The sequence below is a fragment of the Siphateles boraxobius genome, unplaced genomic scaffold (genome assembly GCF_051911475.1).
Source record: "Siphateles boraxobius isolate OS27281-9 unplaced genomic scaffold, OSU_SipBor_1 12, whole genome shotgun sequence".
In the NCBI taxonomy this organism is placed as follows: Eukaryota; Metazoa; Chordata; class Actinopteri; order Cypriniformes; family Leuciscidae; genus Siphateles; species Siphateles boraxobius.
The window spans coordinates 18,228,663-18,246,924 of NW_027508722.1; the positions used below are offsets into that span (position 1 = coordinate 18,228,663).

General features: G+C 38.5%; 1 protein-coding gene across 2 annotated transcripts; it reads right to left on the reverse strand.

Annotated features, from left to right (window-relative positions):
- Positions 1-3,736: 3,736 nt before the first annotated feature.
- Positions 3,737-17,337, reverse strand: rasip1 (Ras interacting protein 1). Of its 2 annotated transcripts, XM_077209795.1 has the most exons (16): positions 16,952-17,337; positions 15,814-15,935; positions 14,401-14,849; positions 13,082-13,342; positions 12,758-12,987; positions 12,171-12,332; positions 11,560-11,764; positions 9,388-9,686; positions 8,892-9,053; positions 8,073-8,113; positions 6,352-6,506; positions 5,694-5,806; positions 5,314-5,602; positions 5,011-5,174; positions 4,751-4,892; positions 3,737-4,283 (listed from the first exon to the last, which is right to left on the reverse strand). In XM_077209795.1, exons 2-16 carry the CDS (start codon positions 15,933-15,935, stop codon positions 4,105-4,107), a joined length of 2,973 nt encoding a protein of 990 aa, XP_077065910.1. In that variant the 5' UTR covers positions 16,952-17,337; the 3' UTR covers positions 3,737-4,104. The 2 variants fall into 2 exon arrangements, with proteins under 2 accessions (XP_077065910.1, XP_077065911.1); XM_077209796.1 differs by lacking the exon at positions 16,952-17,337 and having other exon boundaries at positions 15,814-16,115.
- Positions 17,338-18,262: the final 925 nt, after the last annotated feature.

Consider the following 18,262-nt stretch of genomic DNA (forward strand, 5'->3'; position numbering starts at 1 on the left):
TTTAACCCATCCAAGTGCACACACATTAGGAGCAATGAGTAGTGAACACACACACACACTGCAAATGATGAAAAAGACAAGAGCCCTAATGGCGCTTTTCCACTGCATGGTATGGCTCGGTACGGCTCAGTACGGTTCGGCTCGCTTCGCTTTTCCACTGCGTGGTACAACTCGGCTCGGCAAGGCTCGGTTCGCTTTAGCTCGGTTGCTTTTCCACTGCAGTTAGTACCGCTTCAAAGTGGGTGGGATTATGACTAATCGTTATAGTTTATCCACTCCTCGGCAACCAACAAGAGGAACGTCTGCACTTCTCGTCCACTGACCACGATACAGCCATTTCTTTTTTGGACGTTTTTTTCCTTCAAGCAAGTAGTTTTAAAACAGGTGCTACAGCGGTGGCTGTTACTGGCTATTTAAATCTAGCGGGTTTGATGTCTCGCAAATACAATGACGCTGGTAGTGACGATTCTGTCTGTCTGACCAATCAGTGATCTGCAGTGTTTTCACGTCACATTTTAGTATCGGTACGGTACGCTTGGAACCTCAACAGAGGTGTTACATTCTAAAAAATATTAAAAAAAATTAAATTGGGTCCCTCTCCTCCCTGCCCCATCCATCATCTCTGATGTTTTCCCTACATCTCTGTACATCTCTGTTGGTGGCATTGTTTGTGAAAATTTGCATACCTCTATTAGCGTCTACTGACTATCATTGCTTGCATTTACAATGTCACATGCCTGCACGTTGATCACAATTTTTCTCCAATAAGGAGGGTGGATGTGGGAGGATGAACAGCACTTGTGTTATTGCCCTGATTGGCTATTAGCTGACATCACAAGGTTGTATCCAGGGCTGCGTTCAGCCCTGATAAAAACTTGCAAAACGTTTCTTAAGGAAACGGTGCGTTGAACACCCTGTTCTGATGACGCAAGAGTTGCAACTATGGTAGCTGAGAAGGCCATTCTTTGTTCTTTTTGAAGAATTTTCAGATGAAATCAGTATAAATACGTGTTTAATACTGCAAAATACGCTCAATGTTACAGTCACTGCCCTTGCCATCCAGAATAAAAGAGAACATCCGAATCGAGTGAAGGGATTTGTGGAAACTGTGATTATAATTATTGTGGAAACTGTGACAACTAATTATTGTGATCCAACATTTGCCTCGAATTTCAGGATGAAAAGGTCAAACATATCAGGTGAAGGATAATCAACTTCTTACCTCCGAGACTGTGTTATGATCTATATGACCTTATTATTTTTATTGTGAGTAGGCTTATCATTATTGCTGATCACTGTTGATATGCTATATTTTAACTATAAAACTCTTACGACAAACATATCTTCTAATATCTTCAATTGTTGCGTATACCAAGCAGCAACGGACACCTTTGTAAACGGCTTTATTGGACCCATTGTGTGAGCTGTCTGTGTGGTTTATATACATGTTGCTGCTGATTGGGCTGACATTTTTGACACACCCATCAAACAAGAGAAAACGTATCTCAAACCCCGTTGCACACCGTTTCCAGGAAACATGTCGTTCAACTAGGAAACAAAACGTTGCACACTGGTTTGAGCTTGAGCGTGCCCTATTTATTCATTAGACAGCTACTTATTGATGCTTTTCTGTTCTATCTTGAATAACGTGATGTTTCCATATGTGTTCCCATAACAGAGATGTAAAGCGTTGTTTCTCTGAAATTTCCAAAGGCTCATAAAATATAATACTTTGCTTTGGGTTGATACAGTCTAAACATCTTTTATTGTACCAATTTAATGGGCCTAAAACTTCCTATTTGAGCCAATGCAGATGAATGATTAAAGTTATTTCAGGGCATTACCACCCTGGTTGTAAAGCAAATCATGATTGATTGGAGTGAGAGAGTGCTATGATTGGTCAGAGCGAATGGCTGTTATCCTAAGTAGATGGTCACGGTGGGTGGAGTGAGTCCACATATTCATTGATTTGTCTGCATGTCTTGACACTAGAAGTGTTTCCAAATCTACAAATTTGTGGGGATCAACAAATGCACTAGAAGTGATCCACAAATATATGCAGCGATTCACAAATGTTCAGAAAGCGATTCACAAATGAATTCCAGGCAGAATTATGGTTGTGACATAAAACATTTGTTTTATTTGCAAATCTCCTTCTTTTTTTTGGTGAAACTCTTTACATTTATTTGTGGATCTTAATCTATTTATTTGGAATAATATAACAATTCTAACCCCATAGTATACAGTGAGCAAGAGGGATATTTGAAGAAAGACTGTAGAAAGCAAGATGGCTGAGAGACATTACAAAAGAGAAAAGGTCAGAGTAATATTACTGGAAAAAGAATGGTTAGGATCAGGCAAGAGCTTTAGGACCCGTGTTAATATTAGAAAGCTTTCCAGTGCTTGAGAGACCTAAGCGGGAAGGCCTGAAAACTGAGGTTGCGTTGTTTCTGCTCCATACATGAGTAACATTGCTTTTGAGTGTGTGCTGCTGGCGACTAACAACAAGCTTATATATACTCATGTATGTTCATTTTTGTTCTTCCTTGTCGTTAGTTCGTCATCTTTGCTTTATTTTTTTGCAAAGCTTTATTTTGCTTCGCTCCTGCCCTGGTGAAGAGACATCCACTCTTGCATTGCATGTTCGTGCATTATGGGGGCGGAGAAATGAAGGGAGGGGTGTGTGTGTTTGTTTGAGTTGATTTCAAATATCATATTATTAATATATTTACAACAATGATTCTCAGAAATCACTTACTGCACCTTAAACCTATAAAGTTAAGAGCAGATCGGGAACACTCACACATATAAAACGTATTTTAAAAACTTCATTATAAATGTATATTTATTTGTATCATATTAACACCAATAATAAAATGTTCCTGTTGTCGTAGTAACATTCCATGTGAAGCTAATGAGGAAAATTAGATGGACTTTCGTTGCTCCCTTTGCCAAGTGCGTTCCAAACGGCTTCATGAAACACAAATGCTCCCTCCAAAGTCCCCACTTTAAAGGCTCTGCCCTTCGGAGTGAGTGGGGCATAGGGATGCGCACTTCCGATTGGAATTTGCCCTTAGTAAACAATCAACCTATGAACAGTATCACAGAAAAAGATAACTCTTAATTATATTTACCCAGGGTTTACCCTGGCTTCAAAGCAGTAGAACTATCAAAATCCTATGTTACCCGCACAAATATTTAGGAATATCTTTGTAAACATTGGTTCCATGGAAACTAGAGTTATTACTGCAGTAAAATTGTGATAACTTGAGATTAGTTGAACCGTTATCATATAAATAATTTTTCAAAGAAAAATAAATCCCCATATTAATTTTTGGTATTCAGTAGTAGCAATATATATAGTAACTGTTGTATTTAGGCTTAAACTAATATGTGGTTGCCCTGGCAAATGTTTGTAAGGGCACCTGCAAGTATCAGTATTTCCACTGTTAAACACATGGCATATAACAAGTAGGCTATTTAAAATTCAAAACCCTTCTAGAATCCCATTATATAAATCTTCAGTATACTGATCCACGACAATATATGTCACAAGTGATTTGCCTTTTTTGTGTACTGGTGGTTTAACTGACCAGTGGTGTTTCTCACTAACTAATCATTGAATCCATTGCGATCATGCCACCCAGTGTTGATTAATAGAACAGCAGATGGCCTCCACAGACTCTCACAAAAAGTATGAGAATCCATTATTAATAATAATAATTATAAAACATGCCAGGGGATATATGTAATTTTTATTTATTACAGAAATACAAACAGTGAAAAACCTACTTAACAGAACATTAGAAGACTGTGTAAAATAACAGGCTGGCATTTATCATTGCAACCAGGCAATGAATTTCCTATAACACAAGTCTTTAAGGTAACCAATGCGATTAATTATACATATTCATAATTAAGCCAGTGTATTTCCTTTAAAATCAAACAGTTGTGCTTGATAGGCAAAGAAAGAAGGAATGTCACCTGAAATTAACTTTACATGTACAGGCCCTTATGTAGCCTACTATAGTATCTAAAGACTGATAGTTTCTCTATATGAGAACTAGATAATGTTCATAATTTCACTACTGGAATGAAATAATGTTACAGTCTAGTCCTCTGATTAGCAGGAAGTTCATCCTGGTCGAGCCCCCACAGGAATGTTCGCAGGCGTGTCACTTCCTTCAGTAGATCAGGGCTTGGGATTGGCTGAGTCAGGTCCAGGCGAGGTGTCTCGTTAGGCAGGATGAGAGGAGGATGGTCCAAGAAACTCTCAAAAATATCTGAAAACATGTGAATAGTATTAAAGAATATATATATATTATGATAATATAAATATATTACATATACACTACAATTGAAAAGTTTGGGGTCAGTAAAAAATAGTTTTTTATATTTTTGAAAGAGGTATTTTATGCTAACCAAGAATGCAATTATTTATTCAAAAATACTGTAAAAATGGTAATATTATGATATTTTGTAACAATTTCAAATAACTGTATTTTGTGAATATATTTTAAAATGTAATTTATTCCTGTGGTGTTAAAGCTGAATATCTTTACTGTCCCTTTTGATCAGTTTAATGCATCTTTGCTGAATAAAAGTATTCATTTCTTAAAAAAAAAAAAAAAACTTTTACCGACCCCAAACTTTAGTGTAGTGTATGTAAAAGAACAGTAGTGTATGTAAAAGAAGCTGATGTAACCTATAGTTTAGGGGCGTATTATAATTACTTTTTAAAGTAACTCACCACCTCCAAGCTCGGTACCGAGAGGCGGAGCCCATGAGGAAGGTGGGGCTCTCGTTGGTCCAAGTTTATAATGAGTGAGAAGATGGTGAAGCTGGGAAGGATTTAGCAAGGAATGTTCTTCCTGTAAACTTGACCAGGATGACTGAAGGAAGAGAGTGGAAATGTATTGTCATGTGACTGAATTATGGATGTTAAATATCATTGTGCTAGTATTTATTTTCATATTCAGCGCAGGGATCCGTTTGTTCTCAGACTCTCACCTGAATAAGGCGTGTCTTAGGTATGCACAGGAAATTGACCGTAACTGATAATTTCTTTAGAAACTCTGATGCAATATCTCCAAGGCCTGCTCCTTGTAGCCAGTCTAGAACCAGGTCCAGATTTGTTCGAATTTGAACCGCACGTGACCAAGAGAACAGACTGTCTGTTTAAGACAAATCAATTTCAACATCACACTGCTGGTCCAGCCATGAACTCTATGCCATCACAAGTCAGCTTCTGTCTTCGCTGCTCGAAACCATGCGCAAACACAACTATGTTTATGAAAGATTGTAAATTCTCACCTCTCTCCAAGAGTGTGTTGAGAAGAGACGTGTTTGTGAAGAAGAAGAGGTAGCCAAATGTTTGGGAGGTTAGCGGTGGAGAGAGGGAAGCTTCTCGGGAAAGCTGCAGAGAGCAGCGATACACTTCTACCAGTCCAGCCACGGTGGGCGGCAAAGTGGAGACGTCCTCTTCCTCGTCTCCTTCACCTTCACTACCTGCCCTGTCCTTGGCTCCTGCTTTTCCTTTCTTCTTCTCCTCACTGGAGAAGGGGTTAGTGTCTAACAGTGCTGGGAGTAGGGAGTATAATGTCTGAAAGAGAGAGGAAATGAGATATAAATACATATAATACATTATATGCAAAAATGGGTCATTCCGGCAGCACTGATGCACATTCTCTCACCTTGGTCAGGTGGTAAACACATTGCTGAAAGGTGTGCATAATGACGTCATCCAGCTGTGCCAGTGCCTCAGAACAGGTGTCCATGTCAGCCGAAAGCACAGGGTCACCCGGGGCTGCAGGTTAATGTGAGACAAAACTTACCATATATAACTCAAAATGACACATGGAGAAATATTCAGACCATCCCAGGTGTGACTAGTAGCTGATTATTAACATTGATCATTTATACTAATTGCAATTAGTTTCAGCATGTCCATATTCATATTCATTGACAATAAAATGTTATTTTACGTGCTCATCTTTGAAGGAAAACTTGCTGCTTGTTGACAAAGCACAATACATTTTGACATTTGGCAAAGATTTTAACGTTTACTCCATGAGCTGCTTGTATTTGAGTCGTATGAGCCATAAGTCGGTAGGTTGAATATATTCTCATTGTAATTCTTTTCAAAGTTCAGGCCTATTCCGCAGGTCATAATGTTTGCTTAGACTGGCAGGTTCACCAAAAAGTACAAGATGGGATATTTAGAGATGAGAGAAAACTGATTTATTTTAACAAAAGACATAACACGTCTACAGCAGAAGATATGGCACATTGTGTAATACAAGTATTTTTGGTTTTCAGAAAACATGCTGTAATCGCTGATCTCTCTCTCACCTTCAAATTCCCATTCTTTTTCCATGGCTTCGACTTTGACCTGAAAGAAGTTGAGGAGCTCCGTGGCATTGGACATCCAGAACATGAGAGGTTGAAGGTCAGATGAGAGCTTCTGCATGCTTGGGGGAGGAAGTTCAACCTCAGCCTCTGCTGGGCTGAACAACAATAAAATAAAATGAAACATTATAAAACCTCTGCATTGTGCACAAAATGCACACATATATATCGATACATTGCTCTGTTTAAATTATTTGTTTCATACTGTGTTTTTAAAATTTGGATACATGGTTGGTCACCATCTGACATTTTTAGCTTGTGGCATCTAAGAATAGTTTTATAATTTCTAAAGTTTTCAAACTCTTAAGGCCCGTTCACACCAAGAACGATATTAGCGTCCTCACCAGCGGATGATATTATTCTGTTTATTCTAAGCGCTCACTACAGTTTTGTCGTCTACCGCTTCAAATGCTCAAGTTCTTTAAAGCAGGATGGATTCTGATAGGCTGTCATTGTTTTCATCACTTCCATCAGCTGGGGGAAAAAAATTCTGAAAGTGATTCCAATGACATTGTTTCTCTGTGTCATTATCATTATTGGTGTGTTCTGGATTCTGCTATTCTTTGATATTTAGAAAGATTTTTATAACTATATCTTTATCGTTAGCATTATAGTTATCATCCTCGGTGTAAACTGGCCTTTAGAGGAAAATGTTATATATACCAAAAAAATATGACCAGGCACTGGTGAAGAGAATATCTTTGATCATCTCCTAATAAGGCCACTTATTAGTAGATTAGATTAGATTAATCTGGGTAGATTAGATTGCAATCAGTTCTTGTAATGTTGGATGCAGGAGAAATGGCCGCCTTATGGCAAGGTGACTATAGGTCAGAGAACCTCTGAAACAGCAGGCTTGTGGGCCGGCCCAAAAAAAGTCGCCGTTTGGTATTAAATAGGTAAATGCTTAAGAGTTAATGATTTGATCGTTATTGCAGTGCTTATTGTGTTTCTAGCATGTTATATCTTTGGCAACAGTTCTTTTAACTCTAATTGATGGAGTGTGTAGTTTAAAAAAATAAAATAAACAACCATGTAGGAAGACACTTAAGTAGAGTTCACTGAGTGCTTGACTCTTGCATTGTCAATACAAGATCTTGACCAAAAATTGATGCACCTCTTGATGGAAATAAATGTTGTGATGTTTTTTCCATCAAGAGGTGCATCAATATTTGGTCAAGATCTTGTATTGACAATGTAAGAGTCGAACACTCTATCTCTGTCATCCTGAAATATGGCCATGATATTTCACATGGTTGATTAAGAAATAAAAATCTGCACACTCCATCAATTAGGGTTAGAAGAACTGTTGCCAAACATACAGTATAACATGCTAGAAACCTAATAATCACTGCAATAATGATCCAATCATTGACTCTTAAGCATTTGCCTATTTAAGTCCAAACAGCTATTTTTTTTATTTTTTTATTTTTTTTGTCGGGCAGTGTATATACATTTATTTTTGTGTAATATTGTTTCATTAAATATATACAATACATTTTTATACATTAATTATGTTTAAACATTAAATGCATTAAAGCACAACACATGCTCAGTGCTGGGTAAGGTGATAGGAATTTACTGTTTACAGGCCTGTCACTGAGCAACAATGTTTGAACAGTGTATACAGATCTACAGCATGGAGAGGTAGTGCAGGTTCTTACTTTTGTGTTGGATGTTTGTCACCGAACTCTTTAATTTTGTCCTGAAAGATGAATAATGGAACAGAGAGAGAGAGAGAGAGAGAGAGAGAGAGAGAGAGAGAGAGAGAGAGATTAATGCAGACTTGGATGAATGCATGGGTGGGAGTGTTTGGCTGATGTGTCCGGACAATGACAGCACATTTTCCAAAAGGGTGGAAATGACATCAGTCAACCTCTGTTTACAAACTACGGCGAAATTCCAATGAAAGCCTATCTGTTTCTGCAGCTGTGGCTCCTCAACCACAGTTTAACAGTGCAGAGAGAGAGAGTCCATTTTAAGGCACTCCTGTTCAACACTCTCAGATAAACTGTTAGTGTTTGTTGTGTGTTTTAACTGCTACTCCAGTTTTATCTGTGCCTTAGTTTGACAAAACAACAAGGAGAGAAAAAGTGTAAAGAACAGTGATGGCCTGTTCAAATCATGTCATGTTTAATATCACCTTTGCATTCCAATAGCCGTCTCATTACTGTTACATAACAGTCCAACCCTGTGCTTCACTTTACTCTTAATAAAGGTTGTGGTTTTACACTTTTGATATCATGATATTTCATGTCATCTAGACCAGTGGTTCCAAGCCTATTTTGTCCCATGAGTGAGGCTCAAGCACCGCTTCATCAACATCGAATCAGACATAATGTGTTCATTTTTACTTATACTGTACAAACATTAAAATAATAATAACAATGATAATTATTTAATTGTTTATTGTATATATTAATTTAAAAACTGTCATTTCTGTTTTATAGGTTTAACAAAACAAAAGCACTTTGGACACTTACCCAAACAATTCCTTTGATCTGATTGGCTGCCTTTAAAAGCAGTTGTGGTGTTAATTCAGGATCCAGGTGTTTAGAGGCGTAGTCAATCATGAGCGACAGAAGATAGGCAGGTGCTAAGGCCCCGCCCCCTGAATCTGGACTGGAATTCTTCGAAATAATTTCCTGAAATTAAAGTAGAAGTAGTAACCGATTTGTATAAATAAATATTATGATGGCATTGCAAAACTGAAACTACTGCAGTATTTGTTACACCAGTGATTATATTTTTCCTAAATTAAGTTTCATTGCAACACTCACTAAGTATGCCGTATTATAAACGGTTATGCAGAAATGTTGGCTGAACTGTGCTATGATTTTTAAATCGCTGTAGTCTACAGATTTCCATTGAGTAAATCATTATGATAAAATCCCCCTGTCAGAACTCTGTATTTACATGCACTACTGTTTGTTTATGACAGATATATCAGAAGGAGTATTCGATCGTATCAGTGTTTACCTGCAGCAAGGCATCGGCATGTTTGGCCTGGAATCTCAGTAGTGATTCTGTGGACCCCAGATACTGCCGAAGCATTTCCTGTCTATCTGTCATCCCACCAGGGCTGTAGGAAGTTGACATGTCACCTTGCCATGGTGGCGGTAAGGCCAGGGGCGGGGCGGGGGTCACACGGGGGTCACGGTAAAGGAAAAGGAAGTGGCTGCCAAGACCCAACAAGTCTCCTGGCTTTAGGGCTGCTTCTCTATAAAGTGGTGCTCCATTAAGAGTGACAGGTCCTCCTCTGAATGGACGGGCCAAGGCTAAGGAAGAATGAGAACAAGAAGGATAATTGCAGACCGTATTTGGCAAGCTATTAAAAACATATTGCTAGCTGAACTAGCAACAGAAGAAAAATAGCTAAGCTAAAAGCTGAAAAACTAGTTGCACTAGAAGCTACAGTACATTGCAAAAGTAGCTTGCTATGCATTTAAGCTATTTAAATGTTTAACAAATATGAAATATTTAGAATAGTACGCTGTAATTTTGTCTAATAGCTTACACGTTTAAACAAAATCCCCAAATTGCTAGTTGCTGTTTGTGCAAAGTGAATAATTACCACATTATTGAACAATGGTATTTGTTTGGTACTCCAATTTACCACAGTACTACCATGGTACAACACTGTGGTATTTAAGTGCTTTTGTGTACTGTTAATGTTTTGATAGTTTTTTGTTTGATGAATGTCTTTACCTACATCGTTTCACAAGCATGTGAAAGTTAACCATGAAATTAAAATGTACCTTACAGTATAAAATGATTTATCAATGCACATTATTATTTATTTATTTTTAATTCTTGTACTCTTGTAATCTTTAATCAAAATAACTTCCCCTCCTACTTGCAGCAACATCTCTTATCTTCTCTGATGATGTGTTTTCTGGCGTGAGGGCGGGGCAACTTGTCACTCACATGACATCACCGCAATAGCAAACCACAACAATCCAATCAATTCCCAATGCGCAAAATCAAATCCTGTCCTGCATATTTTTTCTTGTTTGAAAAGCTGTTTCACTCAGATATATGTCACAATAGGGAAGAAAAGACTACTGCAAACTCTATTTCATGTCAACTTTAATATTGACCTTCTTCGTCGCTAGCAATATAAGCTAGAACAACGGAAGGACTTGAATGTTTTTTTCCATCCTAGTGATCTTTTTGCTGTCCGTGTTATGCCTCCTACTACACGACTTTCAAAGTTATCGGATTGCTGTTCTTTTCACACTGTTAGTCGTCACCGATGTCAGTTCCCTTTAAAACACATTTCACACTACAGGACTTGGATTGCAGACAGGTCTAGATATTTAACGTGCTCCATATCTCTCGGGCATCAACGACAATATTTAACATATCGGAGATGCATCAGTCTTCTCTCAGAAAAAACTGTCACTGTGAATTAGCACAGATTTGCCTGTCATTTTGGGCTGTTGTCGGCAATCTCCATTAACTGTTTATGAAAATCAGGGCTATCGTGTAGGGTGTGGGCGGCATTAGCAGACTAAATATCTAGACCTGTCTGCAGTCCAAGTCCTGTCATTTGAAATTTGTTTAGAATGAAACTGACATTGTTGAGGACCGACAGTTGTGCAGGGTAAAAAAAAAAACAGAAATCCGTCGACCTTGGAAATCTTATAATGTGTGGGCAGCAGCATAAATACCTCTCAGGCATTTGCAATGCTTTGGCACTTCTCTCAGTTTTTTACCTTTGTAAACTGACACATAGTGATCGTCAGCTGAGGTCGTGATTGAGTGCAGATTTGCCTCAGATTTCTGGATTTGTTGGCGATTTCCATTAAGGGAAAACAATTAGGTGAGTGGAAAACAAGGGCGAAAATTGGGCAGGGTGTGGGCAGCATTATAAAGTATCAAAAAAGTGAAAAAGTAATGTTGCAGAGTTTATCAGCACTATTTAATCAATAAAATGGCTCAAATGCAAAGATATTTAATTAAACCACCCAACACTGATTGCAGTGTTTCTTCACGTCAGAACTGCCTGTTCCTGTTTTATCACGAATGTTTGAAATCCTTGGTGCTGCATTATTGAATGCGAAGGTAAAAAATTATCGAAATCAGAGCCCAGGTGCAACAAACCCCTTACATTTCGTTCTGTCTTTTGTTAGCTTGGTGTCAGGTTACCTTGACCGCTTGGTTGCTCTGGGACGGCTGTGTCTCTTCTGATCAGGAGGTGTCGGGCAAGCAGGTCAGGAGCTGAGAGGTAAGTGTCCACTTTTAGAGGCCTCTTCCCCTTCCTCTCTCTCTCCCTGTCCATCTCACGCTCACGGAATGTTGGCTTACGCCCAAAAACATGTGTGTGACCCGTCATTATGTACAACACAAAGTCCTGAACAAATAATAAACAAGAAAGTGAGAGATTGAGAAGGAGAACGACGAGAGTGGAAAAAAGCCGTTATCATCTTCATTGTGGTCTTTACTACAATCTGTGCAATCTCCTATCTTAAGTTGCAGAAATACAGCGACGATAAGGAATGAAGAGTGTTACAGTTTTCGACAATATGTGCTTGTGTGAGGTCATTGTGCAGAGATGAAGCAGTAGACACAGCATGCTTGTGTTGGTATTGTGCAGCCCGTGTGTGTTTATAGAGCTTCTGTATGGCTGTTTTGTGCAGTTTGTTCAATGGCCATTCCACTCAAAGGTATGAAAGCTTTGATGGTATGTTGTGATTAGAGGAATACAGAAATGATGTCATGGGATGGCTGTAAGATAAGTGAGTTGATGCATGTCTAGCCTTGCTCTGGTCATAGCCCTGCAGTAACAGGAAGTAAGGCAGATCTGTTGGTGGAAGGATCAGACTCTGCGACATCACTTCCAGGTCACAGGTGTCTGTCTCTTCCTCTGCTGCACGAGTACGTCTGTCCGCCTCACATCCACCACCTCTTGGCCCAGGGACCTGAAAAATCACACAACGATAGTTCTAAGAATAGATTACATGCATTCATCATGACACACATATTACATTGACTTATGTTGTGTCATATTTGGTATATATGACATTATAGAGCTAAACAATAAGGAAGCTGTGGGAGAGACTTTCATGGGGTGAAAATGTTGGAAGGGCAAGGAGAAATCAAGATCACTTAAAATATCAGTTAATTTGAACTTTTCATGACAAGGACTGGTTAGGACAGGTTGTAAAATGTACAATTTGTACATTGGAAGGGTAAAAATATTGGAAGGACAAGTAGAAATCTGAACTACTGGCCAAAACCGGGCAAGCACTAATAAGTCTTTATTGTTGAGCCCTTCGTTATTATTTTGATTTCACATTATTGATGTTGTAATGTATTGAAAAGTTGGTCTGTATCTTTATTTTACCTCTTCACCTTCAGATGCCATCATGCTCACTATGTTCTTTCTATCCTGTCCATTGTTTGAGGCATTTCCAGAACGCCGAGGGTCATTGGTAGCAGTGTTGCCTTGACGACGTCTTAGACTCAGGTTCATATCACTAATACTCCTCCTAAGTTCTGTGTTCCGCCCTCGATGACCTCGTTCTTCTTCTGGACCACTCCCAGAAGACATGCGGCTCCGCCTCCAACGTACACCTGTTACCACAGTAGTGTTTTCCCACAACTGAATTGCCACACTGGTTAATACACTTGTAAAATCTCTTACAGTTAAATACGAAGATATTCCAACCTTGATAGCTCTCTCCATCCCTCTCTCTCTCTTTCTCTTTCTCTTTCTCCTCCCTCTCGTATTCATCAAGGCGCTGGATCTCAAACCGTCGTTCAAAACCATCCTTGGGTCTCCACATATCCACTAGCTGTAAGGGGCATTCCCAGGATGCCACGCCCCTTCGACACTCTGTTTGCCATTTAATGGCTCCATCTGGCTGTGGAATGGGCTTTCCAATGACATCACATAACAGGAAGTCCTCGGGGGAATATTTCTGGAGAGCTGACCAGGTGAACAGGAAGTCAGGACATTCAGAAGGGAATGATACAATGAGCGGGTAAAGCCTAATGTCCTATATATAACCTGTGATGTCTCCACACGAATGCACATTTAATTATCTGCATCTTGCTTTTGATGTTTTATTTTTCATCCATTACAAGACCCAGAACCCAAGAACCCAATATGCTGCAGCGGACCCATATGAAACTGCCTAAATCATTATTTGCTCACCCTACATATCTCTCTACATACAACAATTTAAACACCATAAAAGCACCATAAAAGTGATTCATATGGACATTGAACTATATTCCAAGATTTTTTGTGAGGAACGGAATACACTATTCTCAAAAAGTTTACCATCAGTTTACATTGTTACAAAAGATTCCTTTTTTAATAATAATTGGTATTCGTTTGAACTTTCTATTCATAAAATAATCATGAATTATTCTTTTTTTTTATCATGGTTTTCCACAGAAATATTAAGCAGCACAACTGATTTCAACATTGATAATAATAAGAAATGTTTCTTATGCACAAAATCAGCATAGAATGATTTCTGAAGGATCATGTGACAATGAAGACTGGAGTAATGATGCTGAAAATTCAATGCGGCCTTGGTGAGCATAAGATACTTCTTTTTAAAACATTAAAACAAATCTTGGTCATAACACATGAAAGGACTGATGGCATTTTGACTTTAATGACATCAAACCTGGCATGCCATGTCTGTGTGCCATTTCTAAATCTGAAAGGGGTTCGTTCGCAAATGAGATTTCAGAGCAACAGTGGAGGTCAATTATCAGTGAAAAGTGACTTAAATTTAATGATATCTGTGACTAGTGAACTATATTTTACTTCACATTTGCATTATAGTGCACAAGTCTGAAAGACATTTTTTGGATACATTTATGGTGCTTTTGTCATTTTTGGATTTTGACAGCTGTGGCCACATCATTTGCATCATTTTATGGGACTGTATTTTTTTTTTTTTACAAATGTACACATTATTGACCACAACAACTAACTAAACTGGTTGACCATTACAGGGAATGAAATACCTGTGTCTTCACTCTCGTTCTCTCGTTCTCTCTCAGTGTAGCGGGTGATGACCTGCTGAATGAGCTGGCGAGCAGTGGAGTGTATATTTGCCAGCAGGCTCCGATAGTTAGCGCCACTGGACAGAGCATCTCCATAGATCTTGACCAGCCCAGGGGCATTAGAGGAAGCAGGAGGCAGGTAGTGATGTGATGAAGGGGTGGCAGAATGCGCCCATATTTCCCTCTCACGTTCTCCAATGGCGCGGTCTCGGTCGCTGTTGGACCGGCCTCTCAGGAAGAGGTGAGACAGCCTTTTGGCCCTGGACTGCTGATTGGCTGGGCGAGGGCGGAGGAAGGCAGGAGAAGGGGATGGAGAGGGTGGGGCAAGAGAAGGGGTGGAGTGAGAGAGGGAAGAAGGGACTGATGATGGGGCCTCGTGCAGGGAAGCGGCATCTGAGCTAGTTGTGGACCTGATAAAATGAAGGAATAGGAAGGAGGTGATTTACAAATCATTTATTGTATATCAATTGTTATTGTATAAGCTGTCTACATACTCGGTGAGGTACTGTATGTTCAGACATGTTGATGTCACATTTGTTTCGCAATTGTTTCATTAATGTGTCCTCATTATTTGGAAGGAGGAATGTTAACACAGTGACAGAGAAAGTATTTTTTTTTTTGTCCAGAATAATTAATTGATTCAAAAATGAAGATTAAAAGTGTAATTCATAATACAATGACTTGAATACAATTATTCTATGATGAACATGTTCTAATTTTCTGAATTAAGATTTGTTTCAATATTTTTGAGTGGCATAAATTAAGAACTATTTGGGTGATAAAACTGTCCTGATATTGTAATGAAGAAAACAAACGCATTGAAGTATGAAATTATTGAAAAAATAACCTTAAGTAGATTGGCATAATCGTTTCTTCTTTTTTGTTAGAAAAAGTTTTGAATAGATATTTGAACATTTTCAAGGTCATGTGGTGCAACCAACATACAAACAGATATACAAATTAATGAATTTATAACAAAGCAGGATCTGTTTTAAATCTGCACAGGTCAAAATAAGGTCATAAGTCAAATATAATTTTTCTCATTGACCTTGAATGTGTGTCAAGGTCATAAATCTCTAAAAATATTAGATAATTTGACCTGTTTATGACAAGGACAGTTTAGTTTATAAAATATCATGTGGTGTGACTCCCCAAAAACTTTGTGAATTATTAATTCATGATATATATTTTAACACAAGTCTGATTTAAAGTCATTAAACTGAAAATATATGAAAATAACATGAATACATTTCTAAGAACTTGGCACATGTCCTTTAAACTAGACTTTTGAAGGCTTTTTTTATATTTTACTTGATCAGGGACACTCTTATTTGTCATTGATCCAGAGAGTAAGAGAAAGTTCAGAACACTGACTTGACTGATGCTGCACTGGGCCAACGAGCTCCCAACTTGGCAAAGTGTTTCCGTGGAGAATTTATCCACAACCCCACTGGGAAATGGAGCTTCCTAAATCGGGGACTGCCAGACTCCTCCATCTGAGGGAGTGAGAGAGGGAGGTGAGGGTTGGACGGGAGTGTGGAGAATGGAAAGATAAAATGGACAACAAGAAATTGAGAAAGGAAGGATCAGGATAAGTAGGAAAAAGCAAGAAAGGGAAATGTCTTAACAGTCAGAGAAAAAAAGATGCAGAGAAACACCAGAAGAACACTGACATAAGATATCAATATTAGCCATCGTGCAAGTTGTAAAAGATTTCCTTTCCTGGGTTTGTGTCGTTGATATGTATCTCGGCAGTGATTGACATTCAGTAGACAAATGGCAGGAAAAGCTAACGTCTCGTTGAATAATCAGGACGTGCCGTGTCATACATTCTTCGTCATCTAACAGTCTATGAGTTAACAGAGCATTAACGCAGCTAGCAGGGAATGCCACAAAGTTGACGGCAGGCGGTGAATAGTTATGGCTTTGAGAAAAAGATTTATTTCACATTCATGTCTACATGTCTAATGAAAAGCAGAGGTTTGGCACTGTTGCTCCTGAGCTAAGCAAACTCGTGGAAGTCAAGTAAGAGTCAAGTGGCTTCGCCAAGAGGCCATGACTAAGATAACAACCAACATGAAACTATCACTGCTGAGGATCAGCCATGCAGCCAAACCACATTCTATGAATATCATTCTTTTTGTACTTTGATTAAAAGCGCTGAACGTCGGCTATACATAATAACATACATGTTTTTGTCCTCCGCCCTGACTGTGGACTTCAACTCCATCGCAGGCAGACGGGGAAAACCCCTGAACAGACCCCCTAAGTGTCAGCTGCCCTATGTCGATCCTCAAAAGTGAACTTCACTTTTAATATGTTGACTCAGTGACCATAATTGATTTCATCACATTCTACAAAGTTAATGGTGGATGTAGAACAACCAAGACACAAAATTTACTACATTTGGTTAGGAAAGGTTTTCAGTATATGCTGACTAAAGCTCCAAACCTGTCATTTTGCATCAGTAAAATGGCTTTTCTCACCAGCGGATGATCTGAATGCGACTTACCCACTGTGACGGGCTTCCTCTTTATAACAGGATAAATCTTCGGAATGGCTGTTGTTGTTTGTTAAGTGTATTATAATAATATAAAATAAATACCAGTGGAGGTCGGCTCTGTGTCTCCTTATTCCACAATAATTAGGCTTAAATAGTCCATTTTCTGTATGAGGCCTTGCTTTGCTTTACCGGAATTTGCCCTTTCACCCAGTTTTAGCATGTCTTTTTCATTTTCGATGTATAAGTTGTTCTAGAAGGGTCCTCTAGTCCTTATTCGTGCTTTCTATTTCTTTCTCGTTTTCTTTCTCCCCTTTTCTGCGTCTATAGATAGAGAAGCAGGCCCATTGTTCTAAATGACAGAATTTCCTTCCTCCCCAATGGACAACACCTATATCCTGAGAAAAAGAGAGAGAGAGGGAGACAGAGAGAGAATATGATATATAGACATAAAGAAATGTCAAAGAAACTGATGTATGTACAAAACGCAAGATGTAATAAGCCCTCGTCAGGATATTTAATAGGCCTATGTCCATACAAAATCAAAACGGCGCAAAATCAAAATTGTCTGAGAGTTGCAGAACTCTTAGCCGGGGTAGACGCCATATTGAATTTTACGTGGATGAAAATGAGGGATAGACTTACAGTATTTACAATGGCATTTACTGTATAAAGGGCCTAGATCACATGTAATTTTCAAAACTCAAAATTGTTTTATGGAGTTTTCTTCTAGTGAAACTCCTTTGTTTCGTTTGGCATGCTGTTGAACAACACTATACAGTCCATTGAACGTACTTCAATCCCTCACAGCCTCGTTTTCATTTCCTGTCAGAAATTAAATATGGTGCTATACCCTAACTAAGATCTATGGGGACAATCCTAAGGAAATACAATACATCTGAAAGAACTGAAATAGTATATGTTTATTACCTAAAAGAATGGGCACAAGACTAATAAGCACTGACTTCAACATGTTTTACCCAATGCTCTTTGGTTTGTGTTGTAGGGCTTTTGAAAAAAAGAGGAAGCAGGAAACCTGGGACAGGATGTCAAAGACAGAGAGGCACCTGTAACCTTTAACCTTGTCAACAACAGAATGATGTGTCAGGAAAGAAGAAGCATTTGTATCCGTATATGTGAGTGTGTGTGTGTGTGTATACATATCCTATTTAAGTGTATACTAGAATAAGAAGCATTTGTATGAATATACCAATACTTAACAATTGTTCTTGTTTAAAGCCCAAATCTAACTAAATTTAGTGAGGTTTATTCACAAAACAAGAATTGTAAAATAACTTGTATATAATTTTGCTTTTCAAGTTA